This window comes from Dermacentor andersoni, chromosome 2 (assembly GCF_023375885.2).
Source record: "Dermacentor andersoni chromosome 2, qqDerAnde1_hic_scaffold, whole genome shotgun sequence".
Taxonomy (NCBI): Eukaryota; Metazoa; Arthropoda; class Arachnida; order Ixodida; family Ixodidae; genus Dermacentor; species Dermacentor andersoni.
This window is the reverse complement of record NC_092815.1, coordinates 39049060-39068744: the sequence shown is the minus strand read 5'-3', so window position 1 is coordinate 39068744 and position 19685 is coordinate 39049060. Positions and strand designations below refer to the sequence as shown.

The window sequence follows — 19685 nt, the reverse complement described above, 5'->3', positions numbered from 1 at the left end:
TTACAAAGCCAATATGCAACAAAAACATCTACTTTAACTAGAGAAAAAGAAACCTTGCCTGATAAGAAGCATTAGGCTGGTGTATACGTCCTAAAAATTGTCTGCGAGCCTTCAAGAATCAGCTGTAATTGGTAGCCAAATATAAACTGGGTGCTCCCATTAACACTGCACTGTGCTGTACATTGATACATGTTATCACATCAACAACGACTGTTTTGATTAGGTTGTGAGACATCTACTTCCTGACCTTGGGAAACTTGCTCTCCTCGTCAATCAGTGCCATGATGTTCATGGGCTTGACAGCTATGAGGTCCAGGCAGTCCTGGTTGTCCACGAACTCAATGTGCTGCCAGTTGATGCACTCAAGGTTGTACTCCTCCTGCTCTAGCTTGAAGATGTGCCGCACAAAGAACTGCTGCAGGTTTTCATTGGCGTAATTGATGCAGAATTGCTCAAAGCTGCAAAGGAAAGGCACATGGACAGAAAATTGGGCGAGATGGCACTGGTTCACGGTTACTAGCAGTACAGAACAAGGACACTGAAGACTCAAACAGAACAGCCAGCAAAGTTCAGTGTTCATCCGGCTAGAAAAGCAGCCATGCTGCTTCGTTACTCCATTGGTTCATGGAATAAAATAAAGGTGTCCTGTTTGAATGCTAAACATCAGCAACTGTAAATGATGCACAAAGCTCTAGGTATGCTCTATAACTATGATATGAACGCATATATGTGCTAAAATGAGGTTTACTGTTCGGAACAGGCAGCTTGAGCAGTTACGTCGGGCAGCGGTCTCAACCATAACTTCAACGTCGTCGTGCGTGAGGCACTCACAATGTTGCTGCTGTTGGTAGTGAGTATCACCTTCAGTTGGTGGTGTTCGTCTTCTTCATCACAGTGCATATGACTTGCTTAATTCAGTTAGTTAGGTTACATTGTTAGAGCGCTCCATAATATTTTGCACAACACATTAGTACTTGCACAACAGTATAGTTAATTTATAATCACTGTTACTAAACAAGAAAATTCCATTTACCAGCCAACTATAGATACCTTTGAAATGACATTAAAACTGCTGGCCAGGAGTTTATGGACTTGTATAAGGCCTATACACTTCTATAAGGCCTATACCTTTCTCCCACGCTCTCGAAAAGGCATAAAAGGCATAGTGCAAGAAAAGTGGACAGTTCAACACGGCTCACTTTATCATTTTCAGCATGGTCCAGAGTGGCCAGTTCAACATGACTCGCATTATCATATTCAGCATGATCCTACACTCCATGGTTTAAGAGAGTGGTTTAAAGAAACTAGACAAAAGAATTTCAACCTCATTTAAGCATAGATAAGCAATGACAAAAGGGTTATGACTGGCCAAGCAGTACTGGAGAAATGCACCAAAGCATTACAGGAATGACTGCTTCATAGCAAACTGTGCTAGCACAGAGGCTACAAGAATCAAGCAGCCGATTTCCTTTAGTATAATGTTGGTGAAAAAAAAACAAAGAAGAGAAAGTTTGAGTGCAACACTGAAACATGGACGGATCAATCTATGGTTCCAAGAAAATAGCATGACACAGGCTTCATAATTTATTGCTAGCAAATTCCTCAGCTCACCTGTTGACAGCAAAGTTCTCAAATCCAAAGATGTCGAGCACACCTATGGATGTTCGGTAATGACCTGCAGCTGACTTTGGCTTGTGGATTGCCGAGTTTATCTTATTCACAATCCAGATAAACATGCGGCCGTAGATTCCCTTGACAAATGCATCACGCACATCCCTGGACTGGTCCACACTCATCGTCGAGACTACAGTGTCCCCATGTGCAAAAATGGTGCGAGTCGTCAAAGCATCCATTAGGTGCTGCTGATTGACCTATTCAAGAAGGAATAACAAGAATAATTTCACTTAGTCTTACTGTTGACGAAATGAAACAATTTATTGCCCTCTCATGGTCAGTTTACTTTAAAAGAACTTCCCAAGGTTTCTCACTATCATAAAATAAATTTTTAAAAAACACACACAGTAATTTTATATCAAAAAAGCTCTTTCAGAAAAAAAAAAGTTCAAATGAGAAGACAATGTGCCTACTTGCAGAGACAGCTTCTGTTACATTTTCCATGCACTGCACTTAACAACTGAAACAGTAAATAATAGGATACCTATTGATGAATGCTGAATCGTGGTGGTCAGTTCCGAAGGACAAAAATGTGTAACATGCAATTAAGTGCACACTGAGGCACACATTTCTCAATAGGCTGAGCACTGCATTTTGAAAGAAGAATTGGCCACAAGTTGGCACACCGAAGAAACGCTTACCTCGAGCAGCTTTGCAGCACTTTGAACGCTCCCAGCGCCAATTATCTCCACAGCATCAAGATTGTCAATTAGGCGGGCTGAAATGATTGAAATATGAAAACTGGTGAATCCCCTTCACTTTGCGTTTCTTATGTTCACTAATGTTATATGCGACTGTTTGTGCACTTACGTTTGTATTTGATGTTGCCAAGATGTAGCACAATGCCTAATATTTTGAGAATGTCCCAAATTTCATGGTCTGAAAACATTAGCACCTTCATGGCTGAACGAATGTCGGCAAATTCAGCTGCGTCATCCCTGCCTTCACAAGTGATGCTCCCTCCCTGCATGAAATGAAAATTCAGAGGCGAGGTTATACAAAGGTATGTTTCAAGTTTCTGAAATTATTTTGCAGCTATAGGAGTCTTGGTGAACAAAGATAAGGAAATGTCATTCACTCTAAAATGTTCATCTCCTGTGGCAAAAGATTTCGTACCTGAGTCAAATAATAGTATTTTGAGGCATCTTGAAGCTCGAGTTTTGCCTTGTCTTCTTTACTCAACCCTGACAACATGCAGTAGAATATGTGGTAATTTCTTTCATATTGTGCCTGGAAGAAAAAAGAAAAGTACAAGAAAGAAGTTTAACAGACTCAGTTCTGCGTGTCGCAAAATGGGTACCTTGAAGCTTTGCAAGATGCTAACAAATTCTCTTCACCAGTGTCCCAATCATGCCATGAACAGGAATAGTGGAACAAGTCATTAAAAATACGGCGTTAAACAAAAATCATGCACATAATATATGTACTAGTGTAATTGTGTCATATAATGTCATCAAGTGCTAACATCACAGCCATTAGCAGTGAAACTGCCCCAAGTCAAGCAATGATACTTACTTGGCTCACGATCCGAGACTTTTCAAGCAGGTACTGTTCAATTTTGGCCCCTTCAATAATACCCTGCTTGTTGAAGTGAATATCAATGTATTTTCCAAACCTACTGGAGTTATCATTTCGGATAGTCTTCGCATTCCCAAATGCTGAAAGAAAAAGCAACACAGGAAATGTAAAAATGTCTTGATTTACAGGTACTTGTTTCTAGTGCTTGCACAAAAGCACAAGTCACAAGTTCTGCTGCTCGTCTTACTGATGAATTTCATCCAGTTTCAACTTATGTTTTATGAACCTGACAGTGATAGAGAGAGAGCAGAGAGGCAAAGATGAGGATAAACCAGAGGAAATGCCAGTCAGCTACCCTGCACGAGGGGAGAAACAGGTGAGGAAATTGAGAGAAGAAAGGAGTAGGCAAAGAAGGCAATGAGGCAGATGTACAAGGAAATGTTCAGCACATAAAAGTGCGAGTTGCAGCCTTACATTAACAATGCAGAAGTGCAAAATTATATACTTCTGTGACATTTCTAAAGAATGAATGAATTCATAAAAGTGCGAAGCCACCCAATGTATATTGCTGTGCCTTAACGTATGACTTCTATGAAATACAATACAGTCAAACGCCTTTATAATGAAGCCCTCGGAACTTTCAAAATCCTTTGTTACACAGGCCACTTTGTTTATGTTAAGATCAGGCACCGTACCACTCTCAACAAAGCAGGATGAGCACCTTCACCAAAATAAAACCTTCATTTATCGTGAATTCAAGAGATAGCTTGTGAAAGAAGTCGAAAATTTTTTTATGCACACTTCCTGCATACGAAAGTGTGAGTGCAGCCAACTTTTTGCCATCAAGGTTCACACTTGCTCCACGACGAAACACAGGAGTGATGCAAGGTATGCCTGCAGACCATCGAATGCCAGAGCTGCCACCATTGTCATCAAAAATTTCTTTTTCATCTTCAGGCTCTTCATCACTGCTGCCTTTGTCGACCTTTGCCTCTTTCCTGTGCTCGTTGGCTTCAACAACATAGTTGTTCGTCACTTTCAAGCGACTCATGTCGTCGTCATTCTTGTCGTATTCGTCAGTTGTCACACCCACTGCTGGGTTGCAACAAGTGGCGTACTAGTTGAGCTGAGCGCCTCCTGGAGCTGTGCAGTGAGACTAAAATACTGCCTGTGATTGGCCCAGTCGTCAAGCCTGTCGCTAGTTCTAGTGCTGACTGCAACTCATTGATGGCTGCATAGAGCAGTGGCGGCACTGCTACGTGCATTCTTTGTTAGGCAACAAATGAGCAATCGGGGGCACCTAAATTACTTCGCTGAAGAGGTATTCAAAATACACATGAAAGAGTCGGAGGAATTCGTCCGGGACACACGGAACCCTTTGTTGTACCGATAATTTCATGGTTGTGCCATTGGGTGTAGAGGCATTCAACTGCAATTAATGTCAGCTATTTACTATTAATAGTAATGCCTAATACGTTACATAAATGTGTGTGAGTTCCACAAAATTCATTTACAGATGTCGGTTATTACTGATAGTGCTGGACTAATGCCATTTACATTAACAATAGGGTGCAATAAACTGCCACATAATGTATTACAATAAATACTAACACTAACAGATATCATCATTATTGTCAACAATATCAGAAGTAAAATATGGCCATATGCACTTTATCAATCTGCGACAGGCATTATCCAGGCAGAATGAGATGAGCAACAATGACAATGTCCCTTACCTTCCAAAATGGGATTAGCTTCCAGGATTTGCTGTTCTATCCATGAGTGCTGGCCACTAATAGCGGCCAAGTATTGGAGGATCAATTTCGTGCTTTCTGTCTTGCCTGCTCCACTCTCACCACTGCGTAAAAAAATAATAAACAAACAAACAAACAAGTGTGAAAAGATGCCAATCACACTGCCACTGGGTTCTTGACAAATGATTTTACTTAGAGTGCACGTCAAACAGCGATCCAATGAAACTCCTAGTGAGGAAAATTGAACACGCCCCTAATTTGTCACCATAACAAAGGCTTCCATTGAAATTTGCATGCATTGTGCCATGGTACGACAACAATGGACTGCATTTATGTATTGATGTGTGGATGTCATCGTTTGTAATTTTGGAAGCCAATTAGAAAGGTGTCAAAGGCATCTCAGCGATGTGTGGAGTATTCTTTGACAGAGCATGGTATTGATTATTATGAAAACAAGCTTCTTAGTTTCTTACATGATGCTACTGTAAGCACTCCATGCATACCTTGACGTGTGTTGCACCAAGAATAAAACTAATACCGTATTTCCTGGACTATATTCCGCACCCAGTGTATAGTCTGCAGGGGCTAATTTTGGCTTAAAGAGAAAAAAATTCTTAGTCTGCAACTGCCGTACAATCCACAGGGCTTAACCTAGACAGAAATTGGGTGTTTTAGCTTGCCTGCAACCAGCAAGCAGAAGATAAGCAAACATTTTATTGTCAACCAGCAAAAGCCTGGGTCTTTCATTAGGCAGTATGGAGGAGTCAATACTAAAAGCTGTAAAAAAAAAAAAACATCACTTTTGTTCAGGCTGCCAGAAGAAAACAAGTCAAGCATGTCGGATTCGACGAACGGCTCCCCATTATCTTCGTCACATTCAGAATCTTATGCTCTTGCATACGGTCGACTACACTGAGCTTGAACAATTCCATGATGGTGGAGCATTTGCTTCCAATTGTAATAGTGCTTTATATCTTACGGCACATATTTCATACACCCTACAATATCATGAGCTGTCAGAATGAGCTGGAAATATTGCTCGTGCACAGCGACGACCATTGTGGAGCTGATCTTGGCTTGCGATTTAGCAGGGGAAGGTTCACAGGCACAGTCTGGCTTCGCTATTTTCAAGCATGCCTCCTATCTTAAAAAAATAAAATCATGCATAGTCTACGCCCACAGATAGCCTTCACCCCACAAAATTCCAACTTTCAAACTTGTAGAGTTTGTTGAATACAGTCTGAAAAATATGGTAAATAGGCAAGTTCAATGAGTGAAATTTCAGAATCGGGGCAAACACAAATATTTTAGACAGATGCCCTTTAAATACTGGGTCAAATAGTGAATACTTCCTCATTTATAAACAAAATAATAAAGAAATTTTTCATGAAGTAAATATGGTTTAAAAATATGCTTATTTACGTTGCATGTGTAATGCCATTCACAACTGGATGTCCACTGAGCAGCTTGTAAATGAGAGTACAAGTGGAAAGTCATCATATCTGGTGCACCACGACAATGACACTAATAAAGCAAAGAAACAGCACATCGTCAGTTGCATGTGGCACGTTGTATTTGTTTAAAGATATAAGTGTAATACTAAAGCACTGCATACTGGTTTAAAGAGATACAAATGTATGCGAGACAGGCCAATAAAAATATTGCGTCACATAAATTGAGACAAACTTGTAGGCACCTCAAAAGCGAGGTACATTTACTGAATGACTGGAAATCACTATGGAAGAAGTCAGCAGTTCCCAATGATGGAAGTGGCAGTTGGTCTTTCTGGAGCAAGAAAAATCGCAGTTCAGAGCAGAAATATATGCTTTTGGAGCAGAAAGATTTGCTGTTTGCTGCAAGGAAACATTGCTTTGGAGCACTAGCCTACTGCTCTGGTGCAGAGGAAGCTCAGCATGCAGTTAATCAGAAAAAAAAAAAGAAACGCTGTATGAGTTATTACTTTCAGAAAAATTGCATTCATTAAGCATATAATAAGGTGCAACCTTTTTTTTCTTCTAGTTGCTGCTCCATTTTCTGATCACTATATAAAAAGATGAAGATAAATGCAGGTTTAACCTGAATTCATAGCTAAGTCTGCATTTCAATGAAGAGTTCATTCCTCCCAAGCTGCCATTGGCTTCGTTACCCTCTTTCATCTGCTATACATTTCACCTGTTAAAGCATTTCATCTGCTAAACTCACGTCCGCAAGTTGATACGTACAGCCGCCCAATTCAAGGATCGCAGGCACAAACCATAGATGGAAAAGCGTATGTGTTGTGTAGCTTGTGCGTCCGCATCTACTTCCTTGCCCATTATCGCATTTTGTTCACCCATGTCTGGGCTGCCTAATCGTAATAAAGGGTGTTGTCGCCTGTGACACTGGCGGCACTGTGCCGTACGCAAAGGCATGCCGTGCAGCTGTGCCCTCACAATAGAGCAATACCATCATTACTGAAAATAACTATCTTTAATCTACACACCGCATATGTAAAACACTTATCAAAGGCATGTAAATACCGCTAATGAACCATGAAGCGACTGCAGATACGTAGCATTTGTAGCAAGAAACCACGTGCCACAGAAGTGCACTCAGTGACACATAGGCATCAATAAATAAAGAAAAAGAAGAAGAGGTGCAGTTCAGCCAACAAGCCAAAGTTCAGCCAACAAGCCAAAGTAGTAATATTTTGCACCTGCTCTGATTATTCAACTTCTCCATGGGACTATTGTGTTCTGTATATACACTGGAGCAATCCAGAAAGAGAGGGAGGTGGGGGGGGGGGGTCTCTAACAGTGCCTGAGATATGCTCATATACTTCAGCGCCAACAAAGTTGAACACTTCTTTTTTGTCCGCTTGAATATTCCGAGCATGTGCGTGTCGGCGCACACGTCATGAAATACGTGCAAAAACAACAGTTTGGCACAGCATTTAGCAGCATTTCTGTCACAGCGCAGTTTGGTGCAATTGGCACAGCCCTTCCATCATCAAGTCCCAAGCGTTCCCTTAGGAACTGGCACCTCAGCGCAGCAACCACGGTACTTGAACAGCAATATCATTAATAACCATCACTACTTGCATTAGTTTTTCCCCAAAGAAGTGTTGTTGCTCCTTACATTCAAATAGAAATGAGTGTTAAAAAATGTTGAATGGCGAATTATTGAACCAAATAGTAAGGACTATTCGATTCGTATGTAATATTATGAATATTTGCACACTCCTATAACAAAACAGTACGGTAATCCCACATATTAAAGCAAAATAAGCAGATATCAATCTGCTTCTTGTATGATGAACACACCTGATGATGACACACTGGTTGACATGAAACCTCTTCATGTTTGTGTAGGCATTGTCACCAATGGCAAAGATGTGAGGAGGCAACTCTCCAATCTTCTTGTCTTTGTACAGCTTGATCTGCTCTGCTGTGTAGATGGGCAGAATCTGGTAGGGATTCACTGCAACCAAGATGGATCCTGTGTAAGTCTGCAAAAAGAAAACGATAGAGAGAAGAGACAAAGAGAGATCAACTTATGTTGGCGCTATGAAAAATTAGTCAGTGCATAGCAACTATGCACCACTCCCCTGCAAAAGATTGCGCACCGAACAGTGAAAAGAATAGCCATGGGAATGAAAAATGAAAATGTGATTATGTATTCGAAACCAATATAAACAAACCACACAGTAGGCTGTGGGTTTTTCATGCACACATAAAGAATGTTAATTTCTTACAAGAGGAGCTGCTCTGCAGATGTGTGCTATGTGGTTGACTTGTAAATGGTGAATTTCGTGGGCTAAGAACTCTTGTCAAACTCAACCATGGCAGAAGCAAGAGAACAGAAAATCATATGTGCAATCATCCTTAGCAAGCATTTGGTTACAGGACAGAATTCCAAAAACCCAAATGCAGTCAATGTAAAGGGTTACAAAGGCCTGGTTGCAGGCACGTAATGAATAGCAGAATTTTGAGTAGTGATGCTAAATATTGGGCAACTAGCTAGCCAATTATGTACAAGTTCCCTATGAACACAGGTCAATTGCTGGTCCATCATTGGCAAAGGTGTTGGAGTAAATGCTTGCCAAGCAATTATTTAGTTTGAGCCAGTTGGTATTGATTCCAGGTATTAAATCTTTCACAGATCTAAAAAAATATGTACAGGCTCCCCTAATTTTTTTTCAATTCAGCGACAGTTTTGCAGTTTTACAGTTGTTCCCTACAGATTTGCAGTGAGAATAGATAAAAGCAATATGCGCCGACCCCCACCCTGCCCCATTATGATCCTATGCAATGTTGAGCCAATCTCGTTTAACGTCCTCAATTTCTTGCGATGTCGGCAAATGTTCTGAAAATGTTGTCCCAACTCCTTGTTCAAATCTTGTTTAATTTACACCTTCCATTGACTGGCCCTTCACTGCACGTAAGCCCCTGTGATCGCGCCACCTGTGTCTAGCAAAATTTTTAACAACCGTATAGAGCCCAGACCAAACAAAAAGCAAGTCAATCTCTGCTAATGCTTTTTAACTTAAAGGGGCTTGACTAATTCTTGACTTGGTCGCCCAACTATTCTGTTTATCATTGTAACTTAGCGTAGAGAGATCGATATGGTTATAGATACGCACACACAAGCACACATGTGCGCGAGTGCGAAATAGAGAGAAAGAGAGGGGAAAAAAAAAACTGGGCGCCCAGCGTGCACTGTAACCTGAAATTTCCATTTAAAATCACTGCTTCAAAGCCTGCACTAATTTAGCCCCCCCACCCACAGCCACCGCCATTTTGGCGAGGCTTGTGGGACATCAAGAAGTGGGGTGTGCCACAGCTGCATTGTCTGCTACAAAGCATTCTGAAACCACATGCGCACCGTGCTGGACTCTCCTCACACCGCAAGCTCTGGCAGCCAATGCAGCAGGGGCGTCGCCAGTGGTTTGCACCTGCTACTCCTTCACTCCCGCAAAACACACACACACACACACACACACACACACACACACACACACACACACACACACACACACACACGCGCGCGCGCGCACACGCACACGCGCACACGCACGCACGCACGCACGCACGCACGCACGCACGCACACACACACACACACACACACACACACACACAAACAAACCAGAGAATGCTTGCAGAAACCATCTGGGCTGACCGCCTAGGCATATTGACCACTTTATTTCGTCACACATCAGTGCTGCCCGACTGCTGTACGTTTTAACTGCAACATAAAAAAAACTAAATACAATGTCCTTACCTCACCGAAAGCGCTAAAATCTTGCCGAATTGCTGCAAGACACTAGAAAATATAGAATCGTGGCCTCTTGAAGTGTGTTGGTACTACATGAATTTAACCACAAGGATGTATCTGAAATTGTTTGTGACTTCCTTCAAGCTACCAAATGGTTGCCATGTTAATTTCTACTTTCTATGCCACCCCATTATATTTCATATAATTCTTTTTGGTCAGAATAGTTCACTGAAACTTATTACAAAGGTTGGTTTGGCGTGCACCTGTAGTCATGGGGCTTCAGTGCTAAGGCACAGCTGGTGGGACTTGCAAAAGCAAACGCACTTCCTAGTTCATAACTGCTGTCCAAGCAAAAAAATAATAATATAAAATATAAAATAGAAAAGACGGGAGAGAGAGACACGAATACCACGGGGCTGGATTGTTCCCTCTTCTTTCCTAGCTCGTAACCACACGGGGAGAGAGAAACGGAAACCACATGCGGAAAGACTCCAACGGCATATGCAAATGAACAAAACGGCTAGTACTCGCGCGCTAGCGGATCGAGGCACGCGCAGTGTCGAATAGCTTTCCGCGCGTGTCGGAGGCTTAACGCGTTTGTTTTGTTTACGCTGTTAAGTCTCGGCGCGCGAATGGGCAGTCCGTGCGGCTCGTGCGCTGCCTAAGCGCGTTGGCAGGACTCCCAAGGTCGCGCAAACCGCCAGATAACGGCCAGATCATTCGTAAGCGCTTGTCCATTCTGTATATCCGCATCGCCAACAAACGCGCGATGCAGTCGTGCGCAGCGAGCGAAAAAAAATCGTTTCAAGGTGTGCCGTTTAAGTGCTGTTTTCAAACTGCTGGGAAATGGGCAAAGGTTTACCCATGTAATGGAGGCGGGCGCGGCGAATGGAGATAACACCGAAACACTCCGCCGTGCCGCCGGCCACCGTGGTCGTCGCAGGTGCAATTTAGTTAGGCTTAGCAGCAGCGAAATTCGAGAGTCGTTAACTGCATAGGAGCAACGAGCTCGTTAAATTATAATATTTTCAGCAGATGAAAGCTATGCTGCCTATACAGCACCAACGGCTGCCGGTCAATCGACGGAAAAATCTGTGGACGGAACCGGCGCTTCGCTGCGCACGTGTTTCTCATTCTACAGACGTGAGCCGATGTAGATCACCACGGTTTGACGAAATTTTCTTTAAAATGTGTCCTTCGATTGTAGCTTTCTGAGAAAATATGGAAAGAAGTAAAGGTGACACGTGTACTTGTTCATATTTCTCCGGTCACCGCTTTTCACAAATGTTAAACGTAACCGCTTGGCGCAGGACACGCCTGCGCGTATCGGAAGCAGTGACGTAGCTGGGTCTTCTGGTACCTACCCGGAGCCCATAGGTCTTCTGTCACCCCCCCCCCCCCCACCCCCACCCTGGGTATAGCCGGGGGAAAGAGGGGTGTCTTCAGACATACATCACACCCCCTCCCCCCTCCCCCCACTGGCCCCTAGCACCCGGGGCCCACGGCCCCCCAGCCCCCCCTGTTGCTACGCCACTGATCGGAAGTTTCACGAATGTTATCGATGACAACGGACGGAGCGTCCGTTGTCACCGAACATTGCGTAATACACAGTAGAACTATACTTTATAGCAGAACATTGGGCACACACTGACTAGATTCGCACGTGCTTGCACAGAATGGCCGGATTCATCGGCACGTGTGTCCATTCCGCTCTCAAGAACAGACGCAGCGGCTACACTTCGCTCTATGGCACGTGACTGTAGTATGCATGGTACAGTAGTAGCAATTAGTTGTTGATCTTAAATAAAATGAAGAAAATGAAAGTAAGGAAATAACTGTTGAGCTGAACGGCGGACAGCAGTGGGGATGGGGGGAGGAAAGGGACAGAGAGATATATACTATATATAGGACGAAATAAACTACTTACATAATGCCCAATGTTCCAAAAACAAACAAATAAAAGCTACTATGTCAACACGAGAAGCCAGCTGCAGCCGGGATAAGAGACCCAACGCTCTTGTGAAACGCCCTTGTGAAACTCAACGAGTTTCACTAACAGCCGCCTACACTATATGGTCCCTATATATACATTTACTGGCTCCGGACTTGATCGGGTATATGTATTCCGCCCCGACTGACAAACTGCGAAGAGAACTCTATTGCTTTGGCTTGGTGCCGCCTTTACCTATACTGTCACGCTCGCTTCTTATTCCCTGGGCCGACAGCTCTACACTTGTGACACTTGCGGCTGTGATGAAACAATCGCGCATCGTCTGTGCACCTGCCCACGTTGTATAAGCACGGAGAGGCAAGTGCTGTGTACCGCGTTAGAGACACCGGACAGCCGGCAACTGTCAGAACAAAGGATATTAAGAAATTCCACACACGACGGACGTGGGTATAGCTATGATTCATGATTTAAAGCGAACTTTTCGGCGCAAATCAAACGAGCATGAAGAACACAAACAACAAGGCGGGCGCTATGATATATTAGCTATACGGTAGCAGAGGTAGCTATAGAGTGATGCAGCTCGCTTCCTGTGGTCTATACACGCGCCTGCAAGATAGGATTACTGAAGACCTGGGTTTGCTGGTGCAACATTACGAAAACAAAACAGCGCACAAGCAAGAACGGGGACCAATGAAAGAATACACCACGGCGCTAAATTTCCAACAACATTACATGGAAGCGCGGTACATACTGTATATATGCTGATGGACCACATCCTATTTGCGCATATCTGTAGCCTAACTCGAACTGAGGAATCGCGGTTCTTTATTAGATAATGAAACCGACGTTGAGCTAACTCACTGCTCGCCTAATCTGTGAATAATCTCGGCTTCTATTATTTCACGCACGTGCTTGCTTATACGTTTACTGATTACTTCTGCTTAGTTGAAGAGTGGCTGACATGCGCACTAATTGTCACAATGTGATGCGAGAACGCCTTCCCCGCGCCCTTTCTTACGTTGTTAATATGCTCCCTTACTATTTCGTTAGCACACCAGCCAATACGTCCCACGTATTGTTTACCACAACTTAAAGGAACTTTCAACGCAATATTGAAAAACAGTATTCTGATTCTTTGAACATTTTTTTTGGTCGTTACAGTAGCTGTCGGGCTGACTCATCCTGCACAATGAAGAGAGTTTTTTGAGGGGCAGAGTAAACAACTGATACACGTGATGTTTTCTCTTTAGATTATGAGACACCGCGTGAACATATGGCACAACAGATTTCTTAGTAAGGCATCCTGTGCGTGATTCCGGCTGTTTCGTCGTTTTTTTTTTTTTTTTTTTTTAAGGAGCATTTCTGTAACAGAGACCTGCACATGTTCAGGATAACCTGCTTTCGATAATCGTTCCGACTGACGCTGTACATCTTCCATCATTGAATGCGGGCAGGATTTCTACAGAGCATTCTTAAAACACGGTTTAGCCACACCTCTTTTTGACAACTTGGAGTGCGCGGAATGATGTGGTAACCGTGGTTTGCTGGTCGTATGCTCATAACACCAGCAAGCGTGGTTATCTTTAAACTCAAACAAAATGACGCGAAAACGCAATTTCCCTGAAACCAGGAGCTCATGAGTTATTAGCGTGTCGAAGCAGTCACGTGCTGTTATTAGGATGTTAGCAGCTTCAGGTTCAAAGTGGTCCAGTCCAGATTCAAGAAAAATCATATACTCGTCAATGAACCTAAAAACGTTTACGCCAGAACGATGCACAAGGCGGCTACAGAATGCTTTATCAAGGTTGGCTAAGAACAGACCACTTAAAACCAGGAAATGGTGAAGCCTATACACAAACCCTGTTTATTTATTTATTTATTTATTTATTATTATTACTTTTTATTTATTTATTATTATTATTATTATTATTACGTTTTATTTATTTATTTATTTATTTATTTATTTATTTTTTACAGACACCCATCCCATTATAAATGGAACGGATTCCCAGTAGAAAGCGCCGCGCCAGAATTTTGTGCGCACATTTCCGTTCCCCGCTCATTTTCTACTTTTCTATATTTAAATTCATTTTTTCTTTCACCACGCCAAGTATTTTTTTCAACCCCCATTTCTGTCCTCTGTTTCAATATGCCTTTTCCCTGCGCGTGCTGCTCGTGCGTGTCGGTGTGCCAAGTGTGTGCATGTGTGTGTTTGCGCGCGCGCGCGCGTGCGTGCGTGCGTGCGTGCGTGCGTGTGCGTGCGTGTGTGTGTGTGTGTGCGTGTGTGTGTGTGAATAGGGAGCCCTAATTTATACACAAGCACGGTGTGGGGGTGCCTGCGAAGGCTCCCTACGCGTGGCAGTCCACGCGCTCGAAAGGTGTGGATGGCCGCCACGAGAGTTGCCCTCACCCTCCAGGAGCTTGGAGCGTTGGCGACTTCCGTAAGAAACTCGCCGCACGGTCCGGAATCATCTTGAATCGCACGCAGCTATCCCAGCGTTTCCCTCTTCCGAATCACGGCGCCCATCAAGCTATACACGGCCCAGAAGCGAGACGGGAGACTATGTACTCACGTAGATGAGGTTCTCGTTGTAGCGGATGAGCAGGTTCCTGAGGATGCCCGCTTCGTGCAGGTCCCCCAGGGAGATCATGTCCTCCACGCCCTGGATGGACGTTGGGTGCATCGCCTTGATACGCCTCTCCGGAGTCAGCCATTGTTCCTGAACAGGAAAGACCTCGGTGGTCACCTTCCACGCTATATAGGTGTACATATACCCTTTTCCTCTGTTCGAAACACGACGCGTACCTTGCCGTCGTCGTCGATAACCTGTATCCTTCTGCCTTCGGCCGAAGCAACCCTGGCTCCGATGGCGACGTCAAACTCCCGCTTCGCCTGCGGCTCTATCCAGATGTAGTCGCCCTGCAAAGTGGTCCGAACGTACCGGTTACTGAAAGATTGGCCAGCTTACTTCATGCGCAGGGCTAAATCGCTTTTCGTAAGCACAGAAACAAATTCCTAGCTACAAGCGCTACATTTCCTCTTTGACAATCTCATTTAATTAAAAAAGATATTTCACAGAGATTTGAGCAAGCACAGCTATCTCGGCAATCGCGATTTTTACAAGCAGCGGCAATGCAGTTTGTGAATTGCAATGCAGTTTGTGAAGCACCTAGTAAATGGTCAGACTTTAAAAACGCACGCACACACACGTGCATGCACATACAAATAGCAAGAACTTGCTACATGGCATAACCTCAACAAGGTGACAGAGACAGCGCGAAGGACAGCGACTTAAAGAAGAAATAGACGTAACAGCCCGCACCTATTGTGGCGCTTTATCCACCACCATGCAATTATGCCAACCTGCGCAACTTTCCGCACTTGTCATAACCTCAACAAAGCACACTTAGGCCCGTTTTACGTTGCTTTCTGGCCATCACGACGTTCCGGTTGCGTATGCTCTGAGTACACCTCTGACACAGCTGATTTCCATAGCCCAGCTCGCTTACGACAGTAACTGTTAAAATGAGATTGCATCGTCGATTTTGTCTGTTATTGCTCATCAACTGGCGAGTAGGTACACATTTATGACTATGAAAGCGCAAAATTCATGACACGAAAAGAAGGCTGAAGATGCGCTCGCTCCGTTTTCGTCAGATGTATTTGCGTCTTCTCACGCTTTCATTGTTATTCTTCGCGCTCCAATAGAAAAGAGTGAGGAACTACGTGAAGCTGTATGGGAGGAGGTCGCGATGCACTACATTTAGCAGGGCCAGGAAATCTTCGTTCTGAAGAACTGACGCAAAACTATACGCTTATACAAAAGCGACACTTCTGCATACTACTCACTGCGCATTATCATAGAGAATCACTACCGAACGTAAGCCCATGCATGTTTACGTCTTACTTGCAAGCGATAAACCGCGAAGGAAGCCAGGTGGACACATTTGCGTGGCCAATGTTCACGGTGCGCTATGAGGTACGCCGCAGTTCAAGGCTGTGGAGCGATTTTGACCACGTAGGACATGGTAACGCGAACACAGAGGCTTCTTCAAAGCGCGTATGCCGTATTTACTCGAAGACAGGTCGAACGCGAAATAAGTCGACCCCTATATATTGAACTCGGTGAGACATAAGAATATGATTCGAATATAGGTCGACCCATATATTTTTGGTAAAGCGAGGAACTTGGAACATGACACACCTTTATTCACCGTAAGCTCAACTATACTAAATCTCACTATTCGATGTCACAACAAGCTGCATCTTCGTCGGAACTGCCAAAGAAGTCATCATCGTCGAATGCTCCGCAGGCGTATTCGGCGCCCCAAAAATGACGTGGTCCTCGGGGCTGCCGAGCACGTTGAATATGCAACATTTCTTAAAGCTGTAGTTTGGATTATCTCCCGATTGGCTTTACGGCGGGCGCGACGTGGAGGAACTCCGTTAGCTCGGTGCTTTTGCTATCTTTCTTTTTTTTTCTTTTTTTTTTGCGAATATCGGTCGAGATTCTTTGGTCACGGATATAGGTCGGTAGCTCATTTTGGGCAACGTTTTCGAAGAAAAAATAAAGCAGATCAAGCTATATTTATTGATTAGCAAAAACACGTACAGTCAGTCTACGGCAAAAATTTACCGACCGCGGGATATGAGTAAAAGGAGAATATTTCCTCAGCCTCGGAACACAACTTGGACTGACTGTACTAGCATATACGCGAACAACGCAGTGTTGTATGGTTTTACTAGCTACGCACGGTCACAAACTTCTCGGAAATTCAACGTTTTCTCAGATCCCGTGTTCCGGATTCTTTTGCGGTTGACTGTACGTCAGCGCCACGGTGTGCAAGGGAGGCCTGAATTTGCTCTCGAAAGTCTTTTCAAGATTTCTCTCTCTCTCGCCATGCGCCTACTTATACAGGGTGTCCCATCTATCATGCACCAAACTTCAAAAATATGAAAATGCCGCGTAGCGGACAGAACCATGGTAATCTTGTCTGCCGTCGCCTGGAGATACTCAGATTATTTTTTGCATTCCGCCCAGTTAGATAATTAGTCTTAATTAATCAACTTCCAAAATATTATAATTACATAAAGGGAGCCAATGAGAAAATTGCAGAGCAACATGAAAACTCCAGACAGCTTCCTACTGGTCAATACGTGCTACATAGCGTTTCTCCGAGCGTGAAAGAAGCCCGCAAATAGACGCAAAGAGCCTCGAGCGGCCAGTCGCCCAGCGATTTCGCGTGTGTTCGCGGACTTCTTTCACGCTCGAAAAAAAAAAAAAAAAAAAAAAAAGAAAGAAATAATAATCTGAGTATCTCCAAGCGACGGCAAATAACATTACCTTGGTTCTGTCCAGCTACGTGGCATTGGCATATTTTTTAAAAATCTTGGTGCATGATAGTTGGGACACCCTGTATACACATACATCACAGCAGGAAAACAGCATCGCTGCTCAAGAGCGAACGCGATCGAAAGTTCCCGAAGCTACATAGCGTGAGTAACACGCCTCGGGCAAGCCACGGTATATATATATCTGCGGCCTGAATCTCGCGTTCCCTTTTAGTTCTTGCGCATCGACAACGATCAAGGCAACGAACGTGGCGGATTTCCCGACGTTGCTCTATAGGAGCAACTAATACACGCAAGCCAATCGTGCAGGTCGAATGCAGCTCGGAGAACACTAGGAGAGCCGGCTCTCAGTGCGCTATAGTGCGTCACCGTAGCACAACTGGCACAGTGCAACGCACGCTTGTAATGCGGAGGTCGTGGGTTCGGCTCCCACCGGAGGCACGTTGTCATTTTAGTCCACTTTCATTTCCATTTTATTCATTATTCGCTACATTTCAATTTCAGCCACAACTTATTACGCCCCGATGCTTTCGTTGACTTCATTGTCTGTAGGCTTTACATGGTCATATAACTCCGCGCCTCAAAATGAATAAATCAACAAACAAACGAGAATTTGACCCTCGTGATATATTCATTTCCTTAGCTAAATTACTGCTAACAGCAGTTACGAAACCCCGAGTCCTTGATACGTTTACAGAAACCCACGTGAGCAAATAAAAAAAAAAAGAAACACAAATTCAGGCTGGTTGGTACAGTTATCGTGGTGTCTAAGGAAACTTACGGAAGCATACCATATCTTCAAGACCTCGGATGATATTGCCAGCTGTTTGGCGGTCGCACTGTCCGCTAAAGATATGCACCTTTTGGAAGGCGCGTCTGATTAGCATTGCTGTCCGCACATTCCTTCCTTGCGAGTTTTTCGCGCATGCGCGACTTGGGTGAGGGTTGTTCGAAGCTATTTAGTCGTGCTGTTTTAAAAAGCGTTTCTGTTGCGAGTATGGCGCCGTTGTCGATCTTCTTCCTATTGTGTTTTGGATGCTACACAACGACGAATTGTGTTATGGATGACACACCACGATGAATGCGTCACTCCAGGAAAACAAACGAGCTCTAGTTCCGCCTCAAGAGTTCTTAGAAAGCCTCGGAGCACGCTAAGACGCTTTCCCGCTACCTAAGGAAGCATGTAGCTTGCATTAAGAGCAACTGCACGACACTAATGATTTTGACCATGCATATACTATGCGAGGGCGCGGCTCCGCTATGCAAGCCTTAGCTGTACAAGCTGGCGCAAAACGGCCGTGGCGTGTGCTTGTTAGAGCGCTCGCCTCTAAACCAGCTGACGGAAAAAAAAAAAAAAAAAATGTCAGAGCTCATAACTGCTGTTCGCAGTCCAAATAAACGGACAAACACACGTATTCTGCACAGTCAATGCCGAACCAGCGCATGACGCATAGACAGCATGAACGAGAAGTAGGGGTGTGCGCGGACGTTCGATGTTTCGAATACGAATCGAGTGAGTTCTTACTATTCGATTCGTATTCGACTGGCAGAATATTCGTTTCAATCGAATACTATGCAAGGGGTAACGTGAGTTGTTGCAGTTTGTAAAGATAGATGCAAGTGGAGACAATTCCGAATGTTCTTTTGCCGCTGTGGTTGCGACGCCCGGGCAACAGCTGCTCAGCAGAAGCATCGACGTGGCCACTTCGGCGAAATCATTTCAAGTCGTTAAATAAGCAACCCTCACCTTACGGAGCCTACAAGTTTGCTGTCTCGATTTCGGCAAAGCAATTCATTATTTGGTCAATCACACCATGTTTGGATTCCTTTAAAACGAAGTGCGTTTCTTATGCACAAGCTTCTCACTAACTTCACATCCAGTTGTTAATTTCATGTATCAATTATATTACGTAAGTAACCCCCCCCTCCCCCTTTACTTTTTCGAAGGGACTCCGCGCAACCCTGGCATTTCACATTGGTTAGATATCGGAAATATTAGGCATTCGATTCGATATTCGATTCAGAAATTCAACTTTTCTAACACCTCTGCAGGAAAAAAATTGGAGGACGCTTAAGCTTCGCCTTCAAGAGTGGAACGCGACAGCGTTCCCGTCGACCCGCCAAGGGGTGTAAGACAATGGGCTACGGTGCAGCGAGTACGTGCCCCGCATCGGACGCGGT

At 44.1% G+C, this 19685-nt stretch overlaps 1 protein-coding gene across 4 annotated transcripts in view; it reads right to left on the bottom strand.

The window, feature by feature from the left end:
- ck (unconventional myosin-VIIa ck) overlaps window positions 1-19685 on the bottom strand; it is a 173079-nt gene that overhangs the window by 78632 nt on the left and 74762 nt on the right. For all 4 annotated transcript variants that reach the window (XM_050189498.3, XM_050189499.3, XM_055077245.2 and 1 more), the window contains exons 3-12: window positions 14958-15071; window positions 14725-14871; window positions 8249-8433; window positions 4929-5050; window positions 3190-3332; window positions 2791-2904; window positions 2485-2638; window positions 2316-2392; window positions 1612-1871; window positions 248-458 (exon numbers count right to left, since the gene is read on the bottom strand). In XM_050189498.3, coding sequence (XP_050045455.1) covers window positions 248-458; window positions 1612-1871; window positions 2316-2392; window positions 2485-2638; window positions 2791-2904; window positions 3190-3332; window positions 4929-5050; window positions 8249-8433; window positions 14725-14871; window positions 14958-15071 — 1527 coding nt within the window. The remainder of the gene's footprint in view (window positions 1-247; window positions 459-1611; window positions 1872-2315; window positions 2393-2484; window positions 2639-2790; window positions 2905-3189; window positions 3333-4928; window positions 5051-8248; window positions 8434-14724; window positions 14872-14957; window positions 15072-19685) is intronic.